We start from the raw sequence: 17,331 nt of genomic DNA on the forward strand, positions 1-17,331 counted from the left end.
TAATGCTGATAAAGAATATCATCTCCTTTTACATTCACCCATGGATAGCCAAAGACATCTTCTGTCAACAGGAAGACAAATGTTATGACTGCCTCTTTTCAGAACAGCATCTCCATATCTGTGTTCAATTCAATAATATAGTTACATTAAAGGGCCCAGACCACATGGTATTTACCATGCCAGAAATAGTGTACCTCATGACAAATTCTAAAATGTTCCTGCAGCCATCTGAAATGGTATTCTCTTGTATTCCTAGTTGCAATTTCTGATATAACCTACTGCCACAGTGACTGCCACGACATGGTAGTGATCTTGATAACATTTCTGCTTTCATTTCAAGTCTTGATTGGCCTTTAGCAGTCAGAGTAAGTGAGGCTGTCATTCCATCTCCCATCCTTATGAAATTGAATTTTATGAAAGAGATGTAACCTAGAGTTTGAGAGGCTTGATTGACATCTTCCATATGGCTGCCTTAGTGTAGTCAAAGAAACAGTGCTCTGAAACCTCTGCTGGTGCCTTCATGTAAGAAGGAGAAGAGCAGATGGGAGGGGAAGGAGACAGGGAAGACATCAGAGTGCAGGACACTATGACATCCACTTCTGTTCCTGAGACAGTATGCACGCTTCCACCCCCAATGCTGTTAAATATACGCTGCTGAACAGGGATCACCGATAATGGTAATGATGTTATTAATTCACTGCCTCAAGGGAGGGGAGGCCACGAGTATTGGAGTGGCATTTTACCTTGTTTTGAATTCACAAAATAAAAATCTGCAATATTTATTAAGACCCAAACTGAAAACTGCCTAGACATTGCTTCTCTGATAATGATATATGAGGAATGCTTTTGGGCTCTTTGTCAGTTTTTCGGGAAAAAAAAAATCTGCATTTTTACCTAGTTGACAAATTTCAAATTCTCCAGATGGCAGCTTAATATGTTTAATATGATTGTGCTGTTAAAAAATAGCAATAGAGTTTTCTCTAGAGAAAAGCCATTTTCTATGAGAAAGCAATACCATATGATACGTGAAAATAAGAACATTGCAAGCTATTTTTGTTTTTTGGCTTTTATTGAGCTCTCGATGAATAAAAAATCAGTACTGAACAAACAGATAATGCTGATGATGAACTTAGCAACTTATTCTACCCAATTCCTAGAGTCTCTTATTAAAATATAGTCAACCCCCCCATCTGCTTTTCTGCGTATTGGTAATATTAGCCACATCGTGATGTTTTTTGGGTACACTTGCTGCATGAGCAGTAGGAGTTTTGGAAATGGATCAGAACCAGACATATAGATCCACAGCAGAGGTGTCGTTTGAACAGCTACACGTGGGTCCTCTTGAGAGTTTTGAGAATTTCTGCCCTAAGAACCATTTCAAGTATTATCATATCTCATGGTATAAGACTGATTCTACCAGACAACGTGAAGATTGTCTGATTCATCTCATCACCTCTTCCCAATCCCACACCTCACTAGTGCCTTGGACAGTGCTTTGCGTTGCTCAATACGTACAGTACACCATCAGTGCTTGTAAAATGCATGATTTAAAAGTCCATGGCCATGGTCTTCTGGACATTAGACATTTTCTTCCTATGTTGTGAATATTTAACCTATTTGACCTTGAATCAGTTAAGAATTTGTTGTGGAGATACTGGAAATTCAAGATCAAATGGACACATTAAACTTCCTAATTCATGCCTGTCATGTGCTTTGAGTGGGCCATGAAAACTACTCAAAACGGCTGTCATTTTGATGTGTTCTCATTCTCCTGGGAAGTTAGATTTCCACTGAGTAAAATTATAGACTCTGGAAAAATTGAAACAGTGATCCATCTACCAACAGGACCTGGACTGTGATCTTTTTAACTCATTTCAGACAAGTACAGAGAGACCTGAAACTCAATAAATGAGAGTTTGGCTACTAAGGTGTGAAACCATTTCGTGGCATAACTCCTGATAAATGTCATTTTGTTGTGACTTTGCAGGATTATTAGTCTATTACCTGCATCAATAATACAAACTTTTGGTTTATTTTATTTTCAAAATGTTTCCGTCCTAACTGTAAACTTGTCTGTAGAGTGAATTGCACAATTTGTAGTTATAGAGTTATAGTAATAATAACGAATATTTTATGGGGTTATTATAATGATTATGTGAGTTTGCAAACCATAGAGCTATATGTAAAAATAGTTCTTAGTGTATCTTTTTGATCTTTCGTCTTGTACTGAGAACAAAGAACCTCTTATATTAACTTGCTTATTGACTTAGGGAAGTATTTGGTAATAAAGTAGAATTAATGCCCCTAAAATTTTTGAAAAAAACCCCATAAGTTCCTAGTAGGTTTAGTTGTAAATTGTTTGCGGTTGAAAATATGGACATTGAAGTTAGAATACTAGAGTTTGATACCAGCTCTACAATCATGATCTTGGTCGTGGCAACAATTTCCTCATCTGTACAGTAAAGGCAATGGTAGATAATTGTTATAGACTGCATCATTTAAAAGTAAGCATTGGGGGCCAGCCCGGTGGCGTAGCGGTTAAGTTCACATGCTCCTCTTCAGAGGCCTGGGGTTCACCGGTCCGAATCCTGGGTGTGGACCTACGCACCGCTTTTCAAGCCATGCTGAGGCAAAGTCCCACATAGTGCAACTAGAAAGATGTACAACTATGACACACAACTATCTACTGGGGCTTTGGGAAGAAAGAAAGGAGGAAGACTGGCAAGAGTCTTCCGCAGGAAAAAAAAAAATAGCTCAGAGCCAATCTTCCGCAGGAAAAAAAAAATATATATATATATATATATATATAAAAGTGAGCATTAACTTTAACATTTTAAAGGGCTTATCATAGTGCCTGGGATATAATAAGCACTCAATCAATTCTTAATGATTATTATATCAGGATCCAGACTCACTATCTATTCAGTCAGAGGGCTGAGATTTGTGTTATGATAAAGAGATATTAAATAAAAATTTTTTAAATCCCCACTACTAAAAATCAAATAAAATTTAGTGATTACACACACACGTACACAATTTGGAATAAGGACAAACATATCATACAATTGTATGACTTGGTAAGTTCAGTTCAACAACAGTTGAAAAAAATGTTTATTTGTACTCTAATATTAACTTATTGTGCTACTTTTTTAGAAGGCTATTTTCTATTTTTTACATCTAGTATAATATGCTAGTCATCAACTTGTCTTTTGATAGCATGAGTGTTAACTATGAAATGGTTATAAATTGCTCTGCAGAATGAACAGCTGTGAGAAATAATAAATGATTCTGTTATCACAACAACTAGAATATTAGCTGGCGTATTTAGAATTATATATAAGCGACATTATTATACAAAATAGTGGGAAAAGTCCTAAAATATACTATTTGTCTCTTATGTGGGTCACTTAAAGAACCTTATTAATTCAACCTCAGAAATATGTGACTGACCTGTATTTCAATAAAGATCTGTTACGAAATACCATGTACTGTGTTTCAGTAATGCAGCTTGTAAAAAAATGTACTTCTGTAAGAAATGTAAATACTTGTTTTTATTTAACTCGTTTGAGCTTATGCCAAATGTTCCCCAGTATTTTCTTGAAAATCTTTTCTGTGCTTAACTATATGGAGAAAGATTTTTTCAAATAAATGTTGATTTTTATCACATTTGATAGGTAGGGAGACAGAAGGAAAATCACAGAAGAATTATGATGTTTGAAGTCTATTTTTTTACCATAGTACTACAATAGATTAAATACATGGGGTGTTGAATCAGACAGAAAAACATTTGTTAACAAAGACCCTCTCCAAATAATTGAGATTATCTGTGTCTGCCATGTCATTATTTGCATTTATGACTAATAGAATAAGACATATTTGGTCATCCCTAACTGGAATATACTGACAGGAGTATCAATCTAGAATGATATTTGTACTAAAATACCAGTGTCCAAACTTGTTATGCATTGTTTAAATATGAATTAATAATAGCAGCCATCTTAGTATGCAACCTAGGCATTTAAATAAGTACTCTATGTACATTATTACTTTAATCTTTGCAAAAATCTTAGGAGCTATGTACTACAATATCCTCATTTTATAGATGAAGAAACTGAGATTCACAGACATTCGGTGACCTGTGGTCACATGGTGAGTTAGAATTCAAACATGATTTTCTAATTCTAAAACTTGTGTTCTGAACCACGATGACATGTTGACTTCTATTATAATCAAAGCTGTTAGGACCAGATCTCTTTATGGTGATGTTTTCATTGTTTCTTGTTGTGGTTTATTTCTTTGTTTTGCTTTTGAAGAAAAGCAATTATGTGGAAGGAGATAGAAAATCCTTGATTTTGTGCCTGTGCTAGGCTTCGTCAATATCTTATGTGTATAATTATCGCAGACTCTATTTCAAGTTTATTCTCTTCATTTCATATATGAATTAGTTCTCTTGGTGAGATGAAAAAAATTGTCTCTAGTATATCTCCTGCATATAACATTTAAAAGCTGGCATATATGTTCTCACTTATTTTGTCCGCTGTGAGCAACACAGAGAATCTTACGGGGAACATCATCAATCATACTTATACAGAGTTTTGCTTTGTGATAGTGTGATATTTTAGGCAATATGAAGACCTCAGCTCCTCAGCAATATTGTAAAAACACCCAGAATACCTCTCGAGTCTTTACAGCTTTCCTGGAGATTGGCTTAAAAATAAGAGAAACCACCACGGTGCACCCTTTCGGACCCTGGAGCAGACAGGTCTAGAGTATGCTCAAGATTACAATCCACCCTAGGAGACTGCAGGGGAGGGTGAGTAACCAGAATGTGGATGAGATGTAGCATGGTAAGATCCAGCAAAGGGGCAGAATAAACACAGACATACTAACGAGCAGCTTTACCAAAGTGAGCAGACAACCAAGAAACAGAAGATGCTGTAGCTGGGAGTCGGGCACAGGAGAAACCTAAACCACTGCAAGATCTCAGGGCAGGAATGTCTCGCTGAAGGAGCAGAGTCCTACATGGATCCAGGAGACAGGACCAGAACTGTTTCCTTCTTCCTTCAGTGTTAAGTTCTCTGTGGAGCAGGAAACAAAGAGTGGATACAACTGGGAAAAAGAAATTGACCATACTTGACTGGAATGTAGGAAAAAGGTCAGCAGCAATTTCTATTGATAAAATTCTAACAGACAGATGGCCATCCTGTGGGTCTGCCTGGAAGTTTATCTAAATTTTCATGGTCCCTCCAGATGAAACAAGAATTTCAGACCCATTCTGGGAACAGTTATGCCCATTTCAATTTCCATCTTGATTTTCCCTTGTATTTCCTACTTTTTATGCTGTAACAAAGCTAATTTTAGTTGTTAGGTAAATTATCTTCTCCTACAGACAACTAAAATGCAAATCCCTTATTTATTGATTCCTGAAATTCTACAATTTATATTTTATTAACTTTTGACAATATTTGTCATTTCCCTGAAGTCCACATGGACAATGCAAATGGACTTTGGATGGGAGCATTCTACTTGCCTGGCAACTGAATCTGAGCCTATCTTACATCTTTCCTCAGAAACTTGAGAGTTGAGACAATCTTAAAGCTTGGGTTGCTGAAGGAGAGTGAAAGGGTACAGGAAGAGAACAGGGGTGCCTATAAATAAGTTTAATTTCAATTTATAGTTTAGCACTAGAAACTTAATTTGGTTGTTCTTAGCTTTTAATAACACACTTTTTTTTTTTAATCAAGGAACTCATTCCACCATGATAGAATAAAGAGCTTATTTTTTTCCTCTCAAAGACCATATATAAGTTTTATTTTGTATTATTTGTAATAACCCACAAGCTAAATTTTAAGGATATAAAATTATCGTAATATTTGGGAAGAAAATTTATTAAGAAATCTTAGTTTTTATTAGCAAAATGTAATGGCTCAAGGAAACCCATTCCGGATTCCACCAGTTGAAAACAACAAGCTGTAAACGTACAGTTTTGGCTTTTTTAAAAAAACTAGTTTAACGTGTTTATGTGCATGTGACTTCCTTGTTAATAGAGTTAAATGTCAATAGCTATGTAGGAAAACCTACCCGGGTTTCCCACTTGCCGTGCAAACATGTGAAGCAAACTTGTTTCAGACTGAATATTTTCTTATTAAGAGGTCAAATTTAGTTTAACAAATTATTAACTTAATTGGGCCCAGATTTCTTAGGTGTAGATTGAGGAGCGTAGAGTGAGCCTCTTCCAGTTTGAAAAGTCAGTAAATTTGTTTATCTTGAAGATATTTCACAGGAGATTTTTATGAAATTTGTTGTCATTGAAAGTAAGTTAAACTTTACCTAATGGTAATTATCAGAAAGGTATTTGAAAGGATTTTTAGCTTAAGCATGCTCTACAAGATGAACAATACTATTAAAATTCACATTTACTATCATGCAAAAGAGAAGAGTAATTTTCATGTTTTGCCAGTACATACATAGATATCAAAGAATAATTGATAACCATTGTTATAATATTTGAAATTTTGCAAACAGAATTTGACCCAGCATTTCCACTTTGTGGGTTTTAGCCTATGGATATATCAACATATGTATACAAGGTTGTGTAATGCACTCATGTGTGTCATAGCCAAAAATTAGAAACAAATTAAATATCTGTTAAAATGCAATGTTTACATAAGGTATAATGAGGTAGATCTATAAATCCAGGATGTGCTATTAGAGGGAAACCTCCAGACTACATCACTAAGTGAGAAGTGCAAGGTGAAAAGCCATCTCTACATTGCAATCCCATTTATGTAAATAAAATGATGTGAAAAGAATTTACATATACATGTACATGACAGATATACGCCTACGTGCTGGCATCTACAGACAATATTTTCCTGAAAAGCTATGCACTTAACAGTGCTTCCCCAGGTTGACACAGGTTTCTTTTGGGGAAACAGAATAGGACTGGATGGTTTCCTCAAAGTTTGTGTTTAAATAAATGTTCTGCCTTATGTTTTAAGGCAACCTTCATAACATAGTCAGAGAAAGAGAAAAAGAAAATGTAATTATACGTCAGTTTATAGATATAAAACTCTCAAATAAAATTTTATTTAACCCAAACTGAAACTGTGATAAAAAGAATATTCCATTTCAAGCAGATATTTTCCCAGGAAAAAAAAGGATAATTGAACTTGACAAAAACTGTCAATATAATCAATCACATTAATGATCTACAAGAAAAGAAAGTGATTATCTCAATAGATGCAGAAATAATAATTGATAATTATAAAGATTTATGTTAAAAATAAATACCTCATGGGGCCGGCCCTGTGGCTTAGCGGTTGGGTGTGCGCGCTCCACTGTCAGCGGCCCAGGTTTGGATCCAGGGCGCGCACCGACGCACCGCTTCTCCGGCCATGCTGAGGCCGCGTCCCACATACAGCAACTAGAAGGATGTGCAGCTGTGACATACATCTACTGGGGCTTTGGGGGAAAAATAAATAAATAAAAATTTAAAAATATGTAAATAAATACCTCATAAAAAATAGTAATGGAAGGGAACGGAATTCTTTGTGGAAAGCAACAAGTTATGCATTTATAATGGACCACTGTGCAGAAGCCAAACACAAAGAACCAAAGTTTATATATAGCAAAATAGGCAAGCATGAAAGAGACTCGTCCCATGAGACTTTTTCTGGGAAAATGACAAACAACAGCAGTATATGTTTTTCAAGGCCAGGTACCTATATTTGTATGTCAGGTGATTGAAAGGACATGAAGTAAATACATTACGGGGGTCCAATGGGCAAAAGGAGAGTAACTCTGAGAACGTGGGTTGAAGGAGACAAGCAAGAAAATAAACAAAACAAAACAAGTCAGGAGCTTTGCCTTGACCAATGCTGATATAATGTCATGAACCGACAAGTATGATCGAAGAGATTCTCTACACCATTCCAAAATAAATAAAGCAAAGAATTATCCTATATCCGGGAACCAGCATAGGCCTGCAGAATGAACTGTGAAAGCTTTTTGTTTTGGGACCAAGTGTGACATGAGACCACACGTAGGGACATAGCACAGGGGCTATGCACAGAGGCCTACACTCCGTTTCAGCCCCTCTGAGATCTCAGGAGAATCACTTAGCCTTACTACAAATTAGATTTCTTAATCTGAAAATAAGACAGTAATATTTACCTCCCTGGGTTTTGTGCAGAATTGATGAGATAACACATGACTGGGAGATAGTATGCATGCCCAGCACATAGTAAGTGTTTTAATGAATATTCATTCTCTTCCCTCCAACCCCACAGTAGTTTCATAGTTAATATACTTCCTGTTGGAAGGAATTCTTAGAAAAGACTGTAGCTACTTCCATAAATTATTATTCCCTTTATACTCACTGAATTTTTCAGAAAATCTTCTATTCTTCAGCCTTAGCTCTAAATTACAGAGCCTGTCATAAAGCTAACAGGGCCAATCAAAAACAGGGAAAAAAGCAGAAATATTATAAGTGAAGGATTGCACATTAACATACTCAGTCTTCATAAGCTTCTAAGTAGTGTTGATGAAACTATTAGTTGTCATAAAAAGGCTGATACGTGTTGATATAACTTCATTCTAGCCTTCCAGAGTTAGCAAGCATATTATCATCTATATATTTTTTATAATTAACAATGTTACTGCTATTTTCCTCCATAATTGGTGCATTTATTGAGAGATTTCCCACTGTTTGACTGATGCACTTCATCCTCTATACTTTTTCCCTGCTGCGTCCCCACAATTATGATACTCAAAATTTATGGAGTTTAGATTCTTCTTGCTGCTGTTTTACATTCCTACTTACTGTTTATTCATAGGATAAAGAGAAGAGGGTTCCATGTTGGCATGAGCTTTTACATAGATGATTAGCAATGGCGCTCTGAGAACAACCACTTACTTTTTGATACCATTGATGGATTCAAAAACAAGGCGTACATGATACTGCCTAAATCACAAATGTGTCTCTTTATGTGAAGTGTTGACTGCATGATAACGGTTGAAGGAATGTTTCATCAGAAAGTAGTTTATGAGGCTGGGGTTATGTGCAAGTTCTATGACAGTCTGTTTAGTTATCAATCGGAAGATTGCATTCCACTTTGGACCTCTGATGGGTATTGTGGACTTTAGAATATGCAGAGTAGAACAGACCTAGATTTTCTCTTTTTGTTAAATCACTGCCAAGACTAAGTGAAAATGAAGATTTGACTAGGCTGGACTATTACTGTTATAGCCATTCTGTGGTACCCAGCGTGTCTTAGGAAATAGAAGTGTTATAGAAACAGTTGCCATGAGTTTATTTTCTCTTTCAATGCCTGATGGGAAAATGTGCTGCTTAGCTAAAGAGGTACAGTGGGAATAATGCTCATTCAAGAAGTCTTCAAACTGAGCTACAGGTATTTAATTTAAAAGCACACTGTCTGTTTCAAGAGTTAGTATGTCCTTCTGACAAGAAATATCATTAAAGGATAGTGATGTTAGTAACTTAGGGGTTATAAAATCGTTTTCCTTTAAGATTTGGCTGAAAAAACATTGTTGAATCTTTGTGCAAAACATCAGGTCCTCTCACAATGTTTTACTGTGAACAGACAGTTTATTATCATTCCCCTTGAGGGCAGGGAGAAAGAATAAAGCTGGGTTTACCTGACACCATCCCCTTTGCTTTGTTAGATCTAATGAGAGACTTGCCGGCTATCTAAGTTTTACTTTTCAATATAAAATGTTACTTCTGAAGTATAATGATGTACACCTGAAATTTATACAATGTTATAAACCAATGTTACTGCAATAAACAAAAAATTAAAAAATAAAATAAAATTTAAAAAAATAAATTAAAAAAATAAATGTTACTTCTGAACTACTGGCCAATCTCAGTTTTGGTTGTTTGGTTTGTTGGTTAGTTGGTTGGTTGATTGGTTTTGGGTTTTTGCTCTCACTGCTTAGATTTTTACATTTGTCTTAATTGTGAAGTTGTCAGCACAGGTGAATGTAGGATAGTTTGAAATGACTTAATTTCCCTGCTTTTATAATAGTGATAGTTGTTTTCCATTGTTTTAATTTCCTTTTAGAGCCTTTCTTTGACCTGGTTAGTTTAGGTAACTGGGTATGACAATCCAGCGCTTGATTTATAATCCAGCGCTATTAGGGTTAAAAGGACCCTACACACTAGTTGAAGTCCTGCAATTCACAAATGAGGAATCAGACCCTCAGGGAAGGGAAATGATATAACTGGGGCACTACAACTGCTCAGTGGCAGACCTGTATTCAGAACCTAGGTCTCTTGACTTTGCCAAAGAATTCTTTTCCTCTACATCAACCTCCTTTGTCCTATTCCCAACATATATAGTGACATTTGAGCAGATCTAACAACAAACCCCTCCTGTGGGCTTCCCAAACTTGCTGGGTTGATGACTTCAAGTGTTTGACAGTGCATATGACAATATAATTTATCCTGTGACTGCACAGATGACATCTTGTGACTACTGCTTGATGCCTCCACAAAATCCTCCCTGAAAGGATTGTATCAGTCTATGGATCCACAGCTTCTGTAGTATTCCTTTGAAATATCCCTGAAAATGTCATTCTCACTGTTAGTTATAGACAAATGCCAGATATGGCAACACATTTATGATTGCTAATTATGCATCAATGTGATCCTTTTTTTCTCTCACCGCTGTGCTCATCTGTATATCCTGTTTTGCTATTCTAGGTTTGTGTGCTGGAGAGGCAAATATTTGACTTCCTTGGATATCAGTGGGCACCCATCCTGGCAAATTTTGTACATATTATTATCGTCATTCTTGGTTTATTTGGAACTATTCAATATAGACCTCGGTACATAACAGGAGTAAGTACCCTTCCTGCCTTTTAAAAATTTTATTGAAATAGAGAAAGATATGAAAACTACAAATGTCTTGAAAAATTATATTTATATCCTTTCCTTAAAGTACCATATATTTGTTTTCATATTTTCAGATTACATCTACAGTCACTGAAAATGTCAAGCTTAAAGCACTTGACAGTGAATGTAATCAGATTGTATCTTCATAAATTGTACTTTCAGCAAATATTCTCTTGTAATTACAAGCAGAACTGTGTCCTTATATTTTTAAATTATAAAGTCATGGCCTCTGATTTAAGAGATTTTAATGGGAATTTTTACCATTTTAAATAATCATATTTTATAAATTGAATAAGGATAGTGTAAAATCAATACAAATGAACATATACTATTGATGTGAAAACAACAATACATATTAGGGTTAATATTTGACATACCTGAAAGCCAGAGTAGTCTGGACCCCGGTCTCTGTGTTCTCCATAATTCTCTTTTTGGCTCAGAGGAAGTATTTTGCATTCCCACTCAAGTTAAACTTACCTAACGTAAAAGTGAAATCTGACTGTGTTGCAGTTGCTATGGGAACCATAATTTAGGATTTTTTACTTTTGTATGTGCCTCAGATCTCAGCTATAGTTCTTCATTAATGTACTTTTTTTATATTTTCCTCATTTTTTCTATTTCTTCTATTTTGGACAAAGGAAAAGTATATAGGCATTTATTTAAAATTGTAAAGCAAGTTTGTGGTAAAGGCATATACATAAAACAGTGCAGCAGAAGCTCTGCCTTATTCAACACAAACCCAGCAGGCTTCTCAGATTTCATGGAGGCCTCCTTCACATAAAAGATGCCCTCCTATGGCCTGTGCTCTCTGTCACCTGGAACCCAGATACAGCCCATTGGTACTGAAACAGGCAATACGGTGGCAGCTGGGACCAAGAGATCCACTGTCTGGCTAAGGGTGAACAAGAAGCCCATAGTCTTCTCTTCTACACGCATGCCCAGAAATGAGTGCATGTCATCTCTAAGGATATGGATCTGTGTAAATCTTGTAAAAAGAAAAATGTGTTCTGTTGCAGAGTGAAGTTTTTCAATGCTTAAGATATAACAGTATTGTCCATCTTCTTATATAAATTTTAATTTGGTCTAATATAGGGAAGATAGTACAGGGTTTGGGAGTGGGTCTTCTGAAGCTGTAACAGCAGGATTGAAATCTTGCATCTGCCAAATTCTGTGTGACTTTGTACAGCACAACCTCACCAATCCTTAGTTTTCCCACCTTTAAAATGAAAGTAATAATTATATTAACTCGTATGCTTGAATTAATTGCTGCTGGAGGTGCTGTAAATGCGAAACTTTTATAAGCCATTATATGAAAGATTCTTAATATAACTTTCCTCTTTCATTAGACTTTGAGGCTCCTCCATGATTTTATTCCTATAAATAATGTCCTTCTGTGTATCATCATACAAATATGTCATGTCCATTTCTGATGAAGTTCTTGGAATCAGAGGTTTGTTTTGAGGAGTAAGTGGGATATTCTATAAAATGTCCTTAGCACAATGCTTGGTCTTTAAAAAGTGTTTAATAAACATTAGCTATAATATTTTTCTCCTTATTGTTACTATTATTATTTGAAAAGAATACTAAACCATATAGACTAGCAGTAGGCTGACAGGCGACTTAAAATAAAGCAAGGTCTTCCAAGCTGTTGGTTGAACTATTTCTGTCCCTTTTATTCCAAGCTGTTATTTCTCGAAAATATTTTGTGGGATTTCTATGTATTGAATTATAATGCCATCCCTTTAGATGAAAGACACACCCACAAGTCTTTTCAAGACCGGCTGCTCTCTCTAGCATTATATAAGAGTTAGGATGCCTTGGGACACCTTTAAGATTGTTAGAACTTTTATATAGCTGAGTCTCTGAAATCTGTCTGAGATCTTAACCGTGTGTCTTGGAGCTACGTCTTTGATTTGATCTTGATGTGTAGACAGCATCCTGAATTTGATCTTTTCCCTGAAATAATGTCTTACTTGGAAAACCTTTTGCCAGCTGGAGATGCCGTAAATGTGAAACTTTTATTTTTCGACTCAGAAAGGCTTCACTGGAAATATATTCTCTAAATTCTGCTTGAAAACTGAATTGTCCCTTCTTTAGCTCATCTCCCTTACAATATCATGTTATGTGTGGCTAAAAGATGACAGCACTGTCGGCTGTATGCTTGGAAATCCCCTTAGCCAGATCTACAAGTTTATAGGTATATTTTCTATCTTTGCAGTAATTGCAGGCAATAGTCAAGCTAATTGTTCTAACAATAATTATCATGAGTCCTCTTTTCTCCAGTCCTCGAAACATCTTCCTTACGGTTCTTCCTGTCTCCACTGATAGTCTCCCACTGCCTTCCTGGCCTCCACCTACCACCTTGTCTCAAAACGAATGCAGTGTGTTTTAGGTTTGTGTTAGAGTATCACTCGGGCTTTGGTTCCAATTGTTGTTCTGGTTATCTATTTCCATGTAATTTCTGTATAAGAAACAGTTTCTGTATAACGAAATTCGTTATATCTACTGACCATAATGCCATGTTGAAGATCAAAAGTGGATTCAGGAAAATAGAGAATTTGCCATAAAAATGGAATTAAGTTTGCCCAAAAATGGCAATGAAAAGAAACTTGAATGGAATCATAGAAAACAGAAATTCTAGTCAATGAAGGATCTTGAGTCTAGCAGAAAAACGCATAGTTGGGGGCAAGCTGTAACTAACAATAATGTATTACTGCAGTTAAGAAATATCTACAGGATCTCTGCATGGGAGAATTCGACATTAACAATGAAATTTATTTTCCTCTTCCCTAAAAATATAGACCTTTATGATTTCTATGTTTATCATTTTATATTTTTGCATTATAAACAATTCAGTATCAAGAGATAAGCACTTTTATAATTTCACGACTGAAAATTATTAATATTTTTGCATATTTCCTTCCTTTGCATATGTGTAAATGAAACGTCTGAGTATGCTATATCTCAAATATGTGTCTTAATTTCTTTATTTAATGTTATATCCAACAATTTTGAAATTCATATGGCTATTCCATTGTTCATTTAACCTTTAACACTATTGGTATATGTTATTCTATATAGCATATAACGTTTGTATGATAATTTTATGGTATGTTATATGTTACTATACATTATTCTATTTCCATGATTTTTATGATAAATAATTCCCTATAACCATCTCCATAAAAAATACCCTTATCTTGGGGCCAGCCCGGTGGGGTAGTGGTTAAGCTCAAATTCTCCCCTTCCGCAGCCCAGGGTTTGCGTGTTCGGATCCTGTGCACAGACCTACACATTGCTTATTCAAGCCATCCTGTGGCAGGTGCCCCACATGGAAAGCAGAGGAAGATGGGCGCAGATGTTAACCCAGGGCCAATCTTCCTCAGCAAAAAGAGGAGGATTGGCAACAGATGTTAGCTCAGAGCTAATCTTCCTCACACACACACACAAAAATACTCTCATCTTCATTTGTGATCTCATTCCTTAGGAGAAATACCTAGGTATAATTAAATAATATGAACAATTTTAAGGCTCTTAGTATATAATTGACAATTACCAATCCAAAATTATTTTACTGAATTATCCACCCACCAATGTAGAGCAGAGTCTATTTCATTGTACTCTTGCTAACCCTGAATATTATCTGTTCTCATATTTGTTAATATGATAGGAGAAAAAATGTCATTTTTGTTTTGAATTGCATTTCTTGTCTTGACTGAGTTGGACTTTTTTATGTGTTTATTAACCATTTTTATTTCCTTTTTGGGGGTGTCTTTTGGTGTTCTTTGCTCATTTTTTCCCTGGAGTCTTAGTGTTTATGATAACAATTTTTATATATGGATCATAAGAATTTTTACATATTCAAGGAATATGATATCTTTTAAATATCCTTATATGAAGATATTTACCCTTTAAATATCTTAAATTTTCATTGTGATGTTCCTTATTTTTCTCTTATTTAAATTAACTCCCCCCCTTTGTGATAACTTCTATTGCTTTAAAAATTATAAAATTTCGGGGGCCGGCCCAGTGGCATAGTGTGTAAGTTCAGCGTGCTCTGCTTTGGTGGCCTGGGTTTGCGGGTTCAGATCCTGGGCTCAGACCTACACACCACTCATCAAGCCATGCTGTGGTGGCATCCCACACACAAAATAGAGGAAAGATTGACACAGTTGTTAGCTCAGGGCTAATCTTCCTAATCAAGAAAAAAATTATAAAATTTAAATATCATCTTGAAAAGTGTAATGATAAGGCTTCATTTTTCTTAGGTCTAGTTTTGCTAACACAAAAAGGTAGATAGATGCCCTGAAATAGAGTCTAAGGAAAAAGTGTCCCTGTCCACATTTGCTATTTGTAAAGAGTTTCAAATTATTGATGGAACATTTTATTTTATTTAATTGAAAAAATGCCAAACAAAACAACCATATCCTCAGACATCCTCTGAAACACTGAGCACAGTAGCAACAAATAAAATTTAGAGAGTATTGGTCATGAGTTTTGTTTCTTTTACTAATCTTCTCTTTCATAAGAGCAAAGAAGAAAAATTTAAAACAATTAATTGGAACAAGAACTCGTTAGTACACTTTGACAGCCTCTGGCATTTCAAGGAATATAATATGTTGAAGGAAAATGAAATAGATGATTTCAATTCCATCCAAGCAAAGGAAGTCTGAAGCCAGAATCCATAGAAAGAATCTGTATTGTTAATTCTCAACAGCATCAAGTCTCAAAGAAAAGGCCAGATTAACTCTGGTGGAATAATTTATAAATACATACAAATGGCTCCCATGACATCGTTACCTTATATTGTAAATGGAATTGTCCAGTGCATCTTCATTTGCACTAAAGACGCTGGCAAGCAGAATGTGATTTGGGATATCCAGTGTTTATTAGTTAATGACAAAAAAATGTGAATGAGTTGCATTGCTTTACGTTGTCTGAAATAGTCTGTGGAGTTTGTAAGTTCCTAACTGCTAAAGGCACAGCAATTTTCTTGGTGATATTGCCAAAGGACATGTTGCTATAACACTCAAAAAGATTTTTCTTTTTCCTCCCTCCCTCCCTTCTTCCCTATCTTCCTCTTTTCTCCTTCTCTCCCACCCTCCGTCCTTTCCTTTATCTCTTTCTATTTAATTAAGTTACTTTGAAAGAAAAAAGAATAAGTTACAGAGCTTGGACCCACTGGCTTGACCAAAGAAACCCAGTCCCTGAACTAGAAATAAATTCAAAATAGCTAAAAACCCATTACTCTAATTTCATGAAAACAGAGAAGAGGACAGAATACCAAAATCACAGTAATATTTGAAAGAATCATAATTCTTTTTTGTTACCACTTTCGTTACCCTCCACAGATGCTCCTAGATACCTTCCTCTACAAATCCTATAAACCTCACAGTAACTTTAAACACTTTTGTCCAAACTCATATGACTAGGCGATAGCAGAGTTGGGATGTGGAATCTGATCCTCCTGACTGCCAAACTCATGCTCTTAACTAAGGTTCTGAACTGCCTCTTAGGAGCACAGTTCAGAGGGCCACAGTCTATCTGACAAACGAAAACAGGATTTGTTAAGATGTTGGAAAATTAAAAATCCACCGTGGCATTTGCAATTTGAAGAGCATTTAGGTTTTAAATTGTGGTCTGCCATTTCTGTGTCAGGATTATGTTTTTAGCTCTGTATTTAATGAGGAAACGATCTCATGTCTCAAGAATTAAGAAGAGAAAACCCTTAGTGATGGACATTTTTTTCTTGGGGAAGAACAATATCACAGGATACGCTTAATTTCCAGAAATAGTGAGTCAGAATGGTATTTTTTCTTTTCTTATAGCAATCAGCATTTTAATTATGGTAATTCATATATATGCATATATATGTATATATAATATAATTTATATCTAATATATGATTATATATTAATTAATGATAAAATATCTCTTTCCATATTTGTTGTTTGTAAAGAACTTCAGATAACTGATGGGAGAATTTATTTCTGTGTAATTGAAAAAATACCCAAATTGTGTACCAAAAATATGTATGTATGTATATTATCATACCTATTGCAGAGTTTTTCCGTGACATCAGTTTAGACTACAATAATTAATCCAAAATTAAATGAGTGGGAAAGATTGAGATTGATTTTCTGTTGTGTTACTGAAAAATCAAGAGATTAATATAATGTGGTTAAAGCTAATTTGACAAAGCTGGGCTGTGATGATTAGAAAGAGAAACAATATTCATGAGTCTTCATTCCTTGTGTTTTAAGAATGATAAACTATTAGACTATGTCATTACAGTAGTCCCTCCTTATCCACGGTTTCACTTTCCGTGGTCTCAGTTACCCGCGATCAACCAAGGTCTGAAAATATTAAACAGAAATAAACAATTCATTAGTTTTCAACTGCATGGCACTCTG

General features: G+C 35.3%; 1 protein-coding gene across 2 annotated transcripts in view; it reads left to right on the forward strand.

Annotated features, from left to right (window-relative positions):
* The window catches only part of NKAIN2 (sodium/potassium transporting ATPase interacting 2), a 917,329-nt gene that overhangs the window by 422,505 nt on the left and 477,493 nt on the right, over positions 1-17,331 (forward strand). For both annotated transcript variants that reach the window (XM_004422282.3, XM_087444045.1), the window contains exon 2: positions 10,727-10,864. In XM_004422282.3, the coding sequence (XP_004422339.1) occupies positions 10,727-10,864 (138 nt within the window). The remainder of the gene's footprint in view (positions 1-10,726; positions 10,865-17,331) is intronic.

Source organism: Ceratotherium simum, chromosome 19, assembly GCF_057802395.1.
Source record: "Ceratotherium simum simum isolate JZ-2026a chromosome 19, ASM5780239v1, whole genome shotgun sequence".
Taxonomy (NCBI): Eukaryota; Metazoa; Chordata; class Mammalia; order Perissodactyla; family Rhinocerotidae; genus Ceratotherium; species Ceratotherium simum.